Source organism: Octopus bimaculoides, chromosome 2 (genome assembly GCF_046866305.1).
Source record: "Octopus bimaculoides isolate indiv1 chromosome 2, ASM4686630v1, whole genome shotgun sequence".
Taxonomy (NCBI): domain Eukaryota; kingdom Metazoa; phylum Mollusca; class Cephalopoda; order Octopoda; family Octopodidae; genus Octopus; species Octopus bimaculoides.
This window is the reverse complement of record NC_142929.1, coordinates 148,623,932-148,636,431: the sequence shown is the minus strand read 5'-3', so window position 1 is coordinate 148,636,431 and position 12,500 is coordinate 148,623,932. Positions and strand designations below refer to the sequence as shown.

General features: G+C 39.7%; 1 protein-coding gene across 5 annotated transcripts in view; it reads left to right on the top strand.

The window, feature by feature from the left end:
* Positions 1-4,175, top strand: part of LOC106874939 (uncharacterized) — a 231,779-nt gene extending 227,604 nt beyond the window's left edge. For all 5 annotated transcript variants that reach the window (XM_052965652.2, XM_014922851.3, XM_089347894.1 and 2 more), the window contains one exon: positions 1,662-4,175. In XM_052965652.2, the coding sequence (XP_052821612.1) occupies positions 1,695-3,980 (2,286 nt within the window). In that variant the 5' untranslated portion in view covers positions 1,662-1,694 and the 3' untranslated portion in view covers positions 3,981-4,175. The remainder of the gene's footprint in view (positions 1-1,661) is intronic.
* Positions 4,176-12,500: the final 8,325 nt, after the last annotated feature.

The following is a 12,500-nucleotide window of genomic DNA, read 5'->3' as shown; positions in this document are numbered from 1 at the left end:
TGGATAAAAGAATATACTTGTAAGGAGTATATGTATAATCCCCAAAATACGCCATACAAAGGTTCAAAAATATTATTATATCTTTATTATAAACACGGTCTTTATTTTTTTAATAATTATGAAAATATGTTTGATGTTTCATGCCTTGTGTGTAAGTTGTTATTTTGCTGTTAAACACTCGTTGTGTAACTTGTAATTACCAACACACTAATTATGGTGGTCGTATTTTTCCCCCCACATTTTAAGATAACTATTTGCAAGATATACGGGGACAACATACGTTTTTTTTCAAATATGTCTTTGACATTAATTTATTTTGACTAAATATACGGCTGATTTTTATTGTGGCCGTTTATAGTCGACAACTATCTGGTTTATTATATAACTGGTTTTCATTCTGAACCAACGAAGGAGTCTCAACGCCGTCGCTCGACAATGAATACCAATGAACGCAGTATTTGCCTGCAGACACACACATACACACTTTCTTTCACACACACACGCACGCCTATATATAAATTATGTCTATATTTGAGAGAAAAACTCTCAACACATATAATAGCAATTTGATTGACGTTATTTAAAGTTTCATAGACGTTCCTAAGTTAATATCAAACTTTATACATGTTTTGAGCCCTTTATTCAATGTTTGTTGTTTTTATGCATTTAAAAGCAGTATTCACACAAACACACACACACATCCACACACACACATGCACGCACGAACACACGCAAGCAGGAACGCACGCACGCAAGCACACATACTGACGCACACACACACATTTAAAAAATTATTTTTTACTTGTTTCGGTAACTTGACTGCGGTCATGCTGGAGTAACACCTTTAGTCGAAAAAATCTGCAAAAGGACGTATTCTTTATAAACCTAGTACTTATTCTATCGGTTCTTTTACTGAACCACTATATTACGGGGGACATAAACATACCAACATCGGTTGCCAAGTGATGGGGGGAGGAAAATATAGACACACAAATACATGAATATATATACGACGGGCTTCTTTTAGTTTCCGTCTACCAAATCCACTCATATGGCTTTGGTCAGCCCGAGGCTATAATTAGAAGACACTTCCCCAAGGTGTCACGCAGTGGGACTGAACCCGGAACCGTCTAGTTGGGAAGCAAGCTACTTACCATAGAGCCATTCGTATGTATATGTATGCACACACACACACACATATATGTATATATATATATGTATATGTATGTATATATGTATATATATATATATGTATATATATATATATGTATATATATATATTTGTATATATATATATATATATATATATATATATATATATATATATATATATATATTTATATATATGTATGTATATATAGATATGTATGTATGTATAGATATATATATATATATATACATATATATACATATACATACATACATACATATATACATACACAAACACACACACACACACACACACACACACACACACACACACATATATATATATATATATATATATATATATATATATATATATATATATATATATTGGGTGGAGCGGTATGCAGGTGTGAATTGTTATAGACGTTGACATTTTTGCATAAGTTTTCTTAAAATGTATTGGAATTTAGTTTTAATTTTTCTCTTTTTCTTTTCCTTTTTTTTCGTTGCAGGATCAATATTCGTTTGATCCGACACCCTTGGCTATGCTGGCAGCACAGTGTAACAAACTTAGCAACAAGAACTCACCGCCATTGGTTGAACACTCCATCGCAAAAAGCTTTCATCCCTGGAAGAAGACGAATCTTAGTCATGGATTAACTTTCAGTGCCGGAGGCTACGGAAGTGGGTTTAGTAGCAGTTTTAATAGCAGCCCCTTAAGTGGTAGCTATTTTACTGGAATTGGTGAAGGAGTTGGAAATGGAGGAACTGAAATAATTAGCATAGGCGATAGTAGTGTGAGTAGCAGTAGCGGCAGTAGTAGTGGTGAAGGAAGTGGTATTATTAGTGGATGTACAAGTATCAGTTCAATGAATGGAACAGGCACCCCACTCCCTTTTCAGGTTTTGAATCCCTTGGGGACATTAAATCATCAACATGGGTACAATGGTACCGGACTGCCTGCTACTGCAATGTCTACTGGCTTCAGTAGAGCTCCAACTGTTACTGGTGGAGCAAGTAATTATGGGAATGGGGAAATATTTTGTCGCAGTACAACACCAACTTCATCTTCAAATGTTGCACATGCACAAACTGACTGTGGTGGCAACGGTGCTATTATTGGTGATACAGCTACTTGCCTTGGTACAGGAGGTTTACAAAAATTACACACTACCGCTACTATTATGGACGTATGTACAGGTGTTACATCACCTACGAACAGTACTAGTAACATATATACACATCACCCACGTGTCGGGGCATCAGTTGCACCTAGTCCTTATGATTCAGCGACAACGTGGCATTTCAATATGACAGGCGGTGGCCATCATCACACACATCATATCAAGGCTGAGATTCCTTCTAGTGTTAACCCTGTGGTATCGCCACCCTGGTGGGAACTTCACTCTGTTGCAGCCAATAGTTGGCTCTCAGAAGTGTCGAACGTTGCAGCCGCTAACAGTAACCAACTCCATTCTCAGTTATCAGCTGGTTATATGGGAGGCGCTGGTGCAAATAATATTAATAGTGTTGCTAACTGTGGTGGAGGAGGTGTCGGGGTTGGTGTAGGTGTTGGAAGTGGAGGCTTTGGTGTGGAGAATTTTACTTTGGGTCACCATCCTCTGACCGCATCAAACCCGAGTCCTTTTTTTGCTGCATCTCCTACAGGACAGCATCATTTTCATTTACCTGAACATTCTTGCAAGACAATGCTACCGACACATGCGCAAAATCCTGAGCTTAGTCACTTGAATGTTAATCAGCAGGTTGCAGTCAATACATTTTTTAATAGGCCGCCTAGCTTCGGAACGCCAGGATCTTCTTTGAGCAGTCAGAGAACTGGTTCAACGACTGCATCTACTGGATCTCAACGCCGATACGCTAGTCGATCAACTTGTGAGTGTCCGAACTGTCAAGAAGCTGAACGCCTCGGACCGGCAGCCGCTCAGCTACGTAAAAAGAACATACACAGTTGCCACGTTCCCGGATGTGGTAAGGTTTATAACAAAACGTCACATTTAAAGGCTCATTTGCGTTGGCACACGGGTGAGCGACCGTTTGTATGTAACTGGCTGTTCTGTGGCAAGCGGTTTACGCGCTCTGACGAACTTCAACGACATCTGCGTACGCACACAGGTGAGAAGCGATTTGCGTGTACAGTTTGCAACAAACGGTTTATGCGAAGCGACCATTTAAGTAAACACCTCAAGACCCACAACTGTCCAAGTGGTAGTAACAGTTCCACGGGAAATAGCGGCAGTGTTGGGTCTGGTACCGGTACTGGTGCTAGCGCTGTTGGTGGTGCTGGCAGTGGAACGAATGGTGCAAATTCCGGAAACGGATTATCGAGCGGTGGTACGGGAAGCGGAAGAGGAAGAGGAGGAGTGAATGGCAGAACGACTGCAGATGGAGGTACAGGTGTAATAAATACTGTCAGCAATGGTACAAGAAATGGTAAAAGAACTATAGCTGGCAGCAGCTGCAGCGATTCGGAAAATAGTCAAGAGGATGCAAGAAGCTTAAGTTCACCGCCGTCAACACCGGTCACCCCAGTAACACTTACACCGGTTCCAATTTTACATCATCAGCACCATCAGACACATCAGCAAACACAACAGCAACAACAACAACAACAATCGCAGCAGCTTCGACAACAGCGGCACCCACTCCACCATAACCAACAACAACAACAACAACAGCAACAACAGCAGCAGCAGCACCAACCACAGCAACAACATTTACACCACCATCATACTCAGCAAACAGTTCAAAGACATATTCTACCACATCATCTAGTTATTGGTAAAAAAGAACCACAAGTGATTTCTTAATTTTAGTTTTGAAAAAGTGAATTCTATTTATTTCTGTATTTCATAGTTTATTTTTCCTGTAAATGAAAAATGTGGTGATGAAAAAAAAAAACAAAAAAAACTATAAAAAAAAGACAAAGAAATATTATAATGGCCTTTCCAAAATCAGATTTTATTGTGTAATGACATTGATAATATATACATATATACATAGTATATACAATTGTTGTTTCTATTTCTTTTCACACACGCACAGATATACAAACATACATGTATATACACATGTACACATACACACACAAACACACACTCACACACACAAACAGATATATATATATATATATATATATATATGCAGATGCAACGTTACATACATACACACACATGTATATATATATATATATATATATATATATATATATATATATATATATTGTAGGGGGTGCTGAAACATTCTTGGTTTTAAGGGTATCGCGAAAAGCCTGTTTGGAGTCCCAACTTTCCGAGTCCTTTTACAGGATGAGAAAAACTAAAGGACCGCTGGAATAAGACAGTGAATCTGAAAGGGTAATATGTTGAAAAAATTCATAATTAACTAATCCTCCTGCATTTCTTTCACCCAAATCCAGGAACTTTTCAGTACCCCTCGTTTAAATGTGTGACTCTGTGTGTGTGTGTGTGTGTGTGTGTGTGTGTGTGTGTATAGAAGCTTAGTTGCATCTGCATTGGTAGGTGTTTTTTGTGCACGTGTTTATGTGTATGTTGTGTATATAATCAAATTGGCTACTTGTTTCTCCTGGATTGCTCAAGTGATATACAAACACTTCTGTTTATCAACTGAGACTGTCCAGCAATTTTCTCAATTTGCAGAGAATACAGTAAAACTTGCCATGTTTCTATGTTTGTAAATGTGTGTGGGGTAAACCTATGTAGGTGCACACTCACACGCACACAGACACGGACACACACACACGCACACAAACACACGCACACGCACACACACACACACACACACACACACACACACACACACACACACAAGCACATTCAGTTTACTTAGGTTCGTCCAGAATAACAACATGCTACTGGATCAACCGAAATAAACTTTCACACTCTACTATGGTTTTCTGTACGTTTTCTCAAAAATTGTTAAAATGAATCGTATATGTATGTGTGTGTGTGTGTGTATGTATAAACATAGATACATACATAGATACATATATATATATTTATAACTCGATCACTTGATTTGAATATGTCTGTGTGTCTGTGCGTGCATGAGCGCATGTGTGTGTGTGTGTGTGTGTGTGCGTGTGTGTGTGTGTTGTTTCACTGAAAGTATTCAGGTTGGAACAATGATTTCTTATTACTCAGAGGTATCACCACGACAGCGATATTGATGATCATTATGATTACAATGATGACGGCAAAGACTAAAACAGTTGATTAGATGGTGGCCACGTTTTTCTTTTTTTTTTTTAATAAAATCATACAAATCACAGTTTCTTTCGACTTTACTCTTCAGGTCCTTTTTACTCACTATTTGTTTTGTTTAATGTGTTTCATAACCTCCATCTATCGGTTTGCTCATCTTCACCTCACCCACCAAATTTGTGTTTCTCTCTCTATTTCTCTTTTCATCATCATCATCATCATCATCATCATCATCATCGTTGTTGTCTTCGTCATCGTCTGTTGTTACTATTATCATCATGATCCTTATATTTAAATTGTTTTTTTCCTTATATTCCCCTCTCTCTCTTTATTTCTTTCTCTTTCACTTTCGTTCTCTCTGTCTCTCTCTTCCACTCTCGTTCTCTCTGTCTCTCTCTTCCACTCTCGTTCTCTCTGTCTCTCTCTTTCACTCTCGTTTTCTCTGTCTCTCTCTTCCACTCTCGTTCTCTCTGTCTCTCTCTTTCACTCTCGTTCTCTCTGTCTCTCTCTTCCACTCTCGTTCTCTCTGTCTCTCTCTTCCACTCTCGTTCTCTCTGTCTCTCTCTTCCACTCTCGTTCTCTCTGTCTCTCTCTTCCACTCTCGTTCTCTCTGTCTCTCTCTTTCACACTCGTTCTCTCTGTCTCTCTCTTCCACTCTCGTTCTCTCTGTCTCTCTCTTTCACTCTCGTTCTCTCTGTCTCTCTCTTCCACTCTCGTTCTCTCTGTCTCTCTCTTCCACTCTCGTTCTCTCTGTCTCTCTCTTCCACTCTCGTTCTCTCTGTCTCTCTCTTTCACTCTCGTTCTCTCTGTCTCTCTCTTCCACTCTCGTTCTCTCTGTCTCTCTCTTTCAATCTCGTTCTCTCTGTCTCTCTCTTCCACTCTCATTCCCTCTGTCTCTCTCTTCCACTCTCGTTCTCTCTGTCTCTCTCTTTCACTCTCGTTCTCTCTGTCTCTCTCTTCCACTCTCGTTCTCTCTGTCTCTCTCTTTCACTCTCGTTCCCTCTGTCTCTCTCTTCCACTCTCGTTCTCTCTGTCTCTCTCTTTCACTCTCGTTCTCTCTGTCTCTCTCTTCCACTCTCGTTCTCTCTGTCTCTCTCTTTCACTCTCGTTCTCTCTGTCTCTCTCTTCCACTCTCGTTCTCTCTGTCTCTCTCTTCCACTCTCATTCTCTCTGTCTCTCTCTTCCACTCTCATTCTCTCTGTCTCTCTCTTCCACTCTCGTTCTCTCTGTCTCTCTCTTCCACTCTCGTTCTCTCTGTCTCTCTCTTTCACTCTCGTTCCCTCTGTCTCTCTCTTCCACTCTCGTTCTCTCTGTCTCTCTCTTTCACTCTCGTTCTCTCTGTCTCTCTCTTCCACTCTCGTTCTCTCTGTCTCTCTCTTTCACTCTCGTTCTCTCTGTCTCTCTCTTCCACTCTCGTTCTCTCTGTCTCTCTCTTCCACTCTCATTCTCTCTGTCTCTCTCTTCCACTCTCATTCTCTCTGTCTCTCTCTTCCACTCTCGTTCTCTCTGTCTCTCTCTTTCACTGTCGTTCTCTCTGTCTCTCTCTTCCACTCTCGTTCTCTCTGTCTCTCTCTTCCACTCTCGTTCTCTCTGTCTCTCTCTTTCACTCTCGTTCTCTCTGTCTCTCTCTTCCACTCTCGTTCCCTCTGTCTCTCTCTTCCACTCTCGTTCTCTCTGTCTCTCTCTTTCACTCTCGTTCTCTCTGTCTCTCTCTTCCACTCTCGTTCTCTCTGTCTCTCTCTTCCACTCTCGTTCCCTCTGTCTCTCTCTTCCACTCTCGTTCCCTCTGTCTCTCTCTTCCACTCTCGTTCTCTCTGTCTCTCTCTTTCACTCTCGTTCTCTCTGTCTCTCTCTTTCACTCTCGTTCTCTCTGTCTCTCTCTTCCACTCTCGTTCTCTCTGTCTCTCTCTTCCACTCTCGTTCTCTCCGTCTCTCTCTTTCACTCTCGTTCTCTCTGTCTCTCTCTTCCACTCTCGTTCTCTCTGTCTCTCTCTTTCACTCTCGTTCTCTCTGTCTCTCTCTTCCACTCTCGTTCTCTCTGTCTCTCTCTTCCACTCTCGTTCCCTCTGTCTCTCTCTTCCACTCTCGTTCCCTCTGTCTCTCTCATCCACTCTCGTTCTCTCTGTCTCTCTCTTTCACTCTCGTTCTCTCTGTCTCTCTCTTTCACTCTCGTTCTCTCTGTCTCTCTCTTCCACTCTCGTTCTCTCTGTCTCTCTCTTCCACTCTCGTTCTCTCTGTCTCTCTCTTTCACTCTCGTTCTCTCTGTCTCTCTCTTCCACTCTCGTTGTCTCTGTCTCTCTCTTCCACTCTCGTTCTCTCTGTCTCTCTCTTTCACTCTCGTTCTCTCTGTCTCTCTCTTCCACTCTCGTTCTCTCTGTCTCTCTCTTTCACTCTCGTTCTCTCTCTCTCTGTCTTCCACTCTCGTTCTCTCTGTCTCTCTCTTCCACTCTCGTTCTCTCTGTCTCTCTCTTCCACTCTCGTTCTCTCTGTCTCTCTCTTCCACTCTCGTTCTCTCTGTCTTTCTCTTCCACTCTCGTTCTCTCTGTCTCTCTCTTTCACTCTCGTTCTCTCTGTCTCTCTCTTCCACTCTCGTTCTCTCTGTCTCTCTCTTCCACTCTCATTCTCTCTGTCTCTCTCTTTCACTCTCGTTCTCTCTGTCTCTCTCTTCCACTCTCGTTCTCTCTGTCTCTCTCTTTCATCTCGTTTTCTCTGTCTCTCTCTTCCACTCTCGTTCTCTCTGTCTCTCTCTTTCACTCTCGTTCTCTCTGTCTCTCTCTTCCACTCTCGTTCTCTCTGTCTCTCTCTTTCACTCTCGTTCTTTCTGTCTCTCTCTTCCACTCTCGTTCTCTCTGTCTCTCTCTTTCACTCTCGTTCTCTCTGTCTCTCTCTTTCACTCTCGTTCTCTCTGTCTCTCTCTTCCACTCTCGTTCTCTCTGTCTCTCTCTTTCACTCTCGTTTTCTCTGTCTCTCTCTTCCACTCTCGTTCTCTCTGTCTCTCTCTTTCACTCTCGTTCTCTCTGTCTCTCTCTTTCGCTCCCGTTCTCTCTTTCTCTCTCTTTCACTCTCGTTCTCTCTGTCTCTCTCTTCCACTCTCGTTCTCTCTGTCTCTCTCTTTCACTCTCGTTCTCTCTGTCTCTCTCTTCCACTCTCGTTCTCTCTGTCTCTCTCTTTCACTCTCGTTCTCTCTGTCTCTCTCTTTCACTCTCGTTCTCTCTGTCTCTCTCTTCCACTCTCGTTCTCTCTGTCTCTCTCTTCCACTCTCGTTCTCTCTGTCTCTCTCTTCCACTCTCGTTCTCTCAGTCTCTCTCTTTCACTCTCGGTCTCCCTGTCTCTCTCTCTCACCCAGACTTGGATATCAATCAAAAATCAACCTGCTGTTATCGTTTCATATTAATGATGCAGAAAAGGCGGCGTGGTGGCAGAATCGTTAGCTCACCGGACAAAATGCTTAGCGGCATTTCGTTCAAATTCCGCCGAGGTCGCCTGAAATTGGGTGTGGGGGACTAGTCGATCACATCGACCCCAGTGTTTCACTGTTACTTAATTTATTGACTCCGAAAGGATGAAAGGCAAAGTCGACCTCGACGGAATTTGAGCTCAGAACGTTGCGGCAGACGAAATACCGCTAAGTATTTCGCCCAGCATGCTTTCGATTCTGCCAGCTCGCCGCCTTAATAATAATAATAATAATAATAATAATAATAATAATAATAATAATAATAATAATAATAATAATAATAATAATAATAACTGCAGGCCTTGTGCTTATAGAAGAAAAATATTAATGAGGTAGAAGTTAAGAAAAACAAACAGAAGATACAAACACACAAAACAAAATGGAGTTGTTGAATAACAGTGTTTTAGGTACACAGCATGTGACTGGAGAAAAGACAATAGAGGATGGTCATGGATGGATCGTCTTTGACCAAGGCTAATTTGGGGTTAAACAACAAACAATACATGTATCAGCAACAACAAGAGAAATTGAAAGTATTTAGCCAATCATCACAAGCACCTAAAATTTAGAGCCTTTTGTCGAGTCAATGCCGGAATCAGCCATTCTAATGATGACAACCTTTGCTAAGTTTGCTTCTTTCTTTCTTTCATATTGCTTTCCCATTCTTTATTCTTTCCTGTATTTTTCTGTAATTCATTCGCTCTTTCGTACCATTTTATTTTCTTTCTCTTTCTTGTTTCTTTCTTTAATTTTTTGTCTTTCACATTATTCTTCATTTATTTTCTGTCATCCTTATTTTTGCTTCCTTTTTACATTTTCTACCTCTTCTTTCTTTCTTTCTTTCTTTCTTTCTTTCAAGTTTCTTTGTTTATATATTACGTTGTAATTTTTTGATATCATGTGCTCATGTTTTCGAGTATACTTAAATACTGGAAAACTATAAGTATCGAACGAGGTCCCCGCCCAACTACCAAAAGAAAAAGAAAGCAACAACAAACTTAAATTACACGCGTATGCAACACTCCCTGTGATGTATGTACACACACACACACACACACACACACACACACACACATACCCATTGACATACATCAGAGAAGATTCGTTTGACGGAGAATGATTTCTTTCGGGTCCCAGGACTGTTAGGGAGGGTGCTCTCTCAAAATTCAAGGCACCCACTCCCTAGAAAAAAACGTCGCTGACGTCATTTTAAGGAATGGATGCCGCAGATAGTCATGGATCTTGGGCCTATGTACCAGGTGAACCTTTTCCCTCTTACAAACCTTGTACATACGTATACTTTTATAACCCAGTTGCCTTGTCATTATCAAAGATCTTAATTATTCCAATGTTCTCATATTTAAAGATAACCGGCCCAAAATGAACCCCACCGAAATCACTTATCAGGTAATAAAAAATAAAATCCAGTTACCTTCGGGATACAATGGGAGAAATTTTAGAGTTAGGCTTGCGGTTAACTCTAGGGGACGTATATATCCACAAGCCTAACCTTAACTATAAATATCTGACTGCATATAATCCCAAACATAAAAGTTATTTTATAAATATCTTTTTAATCTTTTTACAAAGATTAGTGAAGTGTAATAGACCAACTAAAGCTAAAGATCTCGGATCATCTTTGGACATTGTCCTCTTTATTAAATCCATATTTTTTAATATTCACTTGTGTCATTTCTAGAAATTTAAAATCAATAAGTGAAGAACAAAAACAAGACAAAAAGATTTTACAACTTAAATATGATTATGAATAAAAGCGAATTTAACTAAATCACAAATTTTATGATGAAGATTCTTGTCTAAGTAAATTTTACTTTTCATCATTTCGAGGAGTCAAGGCGGTGGGTTGACAGAACCGATGCACTCCAAGTAAAATGATTGACGTTTTTCGTTCGTCTAAACGTTCCGAGTTCAAAATTCTACCTAAGTCAAACTTTCCTTTTATCGCTTCGGGGATGATAAAATAATTATCAGTCAAGTACTGGGATCGATGTAATTAACTTCCCCCTTTCTAATGATCTACTGAAAAATTTGCTGTAATGTGCAAAAATCTGAAAACATTGTTTACATGATGTTTAAATCAGGCATAATGACTCTTCCTAAACACAACAAAATTTCCTTTTTCTCTCTTTACGAAACTTTTGCAGCATGGTTGATGAATATTTTTTTTTTTAATATTAACTAATATTTTGGCATAACATTGGCACAAGGCCAGAAATTTCAGGGGAGGGATAATTCAATCTCATCAACCTCACTGATCAACTGGTACTTACTTTATCGACACTGAAAGGAAGAATAGTAAAGTCGACCTCGGTGGAATTTGAACTCAGAACATAAAAACGGAGGAGATACCACTAAGCATTTTGCCCAGTGTGCTAACAATTTCGATGGATCGTATTCTTTGTTTGACATAATATTAACGAACTGTAAGACAAAATGAAATATAGCAACGTATATTTTACAAAATATTATTGAAGAGGTTTAAAGGTTGAAAGTTCGTATTTTGGGATTTTAGTCTCTCATCTTTGAAAGAGCAACCAGCTCTAAAGAAACAAAACTTACCAAATTATTCTATAAAATCAATGCTATATGAATGACAGTTTGTGCGTTGATCTACTATAAACGAAATTATAAAAGCGCTTTAATTAATGATTTAAAGTGGATACAATTAGCAGAAATCCATAAATACAGTTCTTACAATACTGTATTTATGATGATATCAATTCAATAATACAGTAAGAGGCCTATGAGGATAAGGGATCCCGATATTTCTGCTTATTTTACTTTTCTATTTTGTTATTGCAATTATACTCGGAAAAAATATAGATTTAAATGTTATAAAATGTGTATAAGAATATTGTGTTATAGCTGGTACATAAATGTAAATATATGTTTTGCGTATGCATTTAATATTGTAATAAGACACGCTCACTAGGTGGCGAGCTGGCAGAAACGTTAGCATACCGGTATTTCGTCTGTCTTTACGTTCTGAGTTCAAATTCTGCCGAGGTCGACTTTGCTTTTCATCCTTTTGGGATCGATAAAATAAGTACCAGTTGTATACTGGTCTATCTAGTCGACTGATCCCCTCCCCAAAAATGTCGAGCCTTGTGCCTAGAGTAGAAAAGAATAAGACACGCTTACACCTGAATGCGTGCGCACACAGAAACAGATATGTATATATATATATATATTATATGCTTATTTACTTTTTTACTTCTTTTGAATCGGTAGACTTTGAACATGGATAGTCGAACAAACCGATCCCAGAATAAATATTTTATCTGTCTCTTTTGTCGATACAGTAACGTAAACAAATTAGCACCGGTTGTTAAACAGTGCAGGGCTAAATTCAAACACAAATGCGTACTCATATGTCTTTAATCATAGTCTCAAGGTCAACGCAAAACTTAAAAGCGTAAAATGGCAAAGGAATACTTGAGCAGGTATATCGCGGGGAACGGTAACCATAGCTGAAAGGCCCAGCGTTGTCAAACACGGTGTCACACGATTTCTACCTGAGAAATTATGTTAATGGTTCATGTACCGCTGGTGTACTCAGCCATTTATATTCATGCTCATGAAATCTGTAGTTCGGTTGATAGGTATGTATGTATACAGACACGCTCACA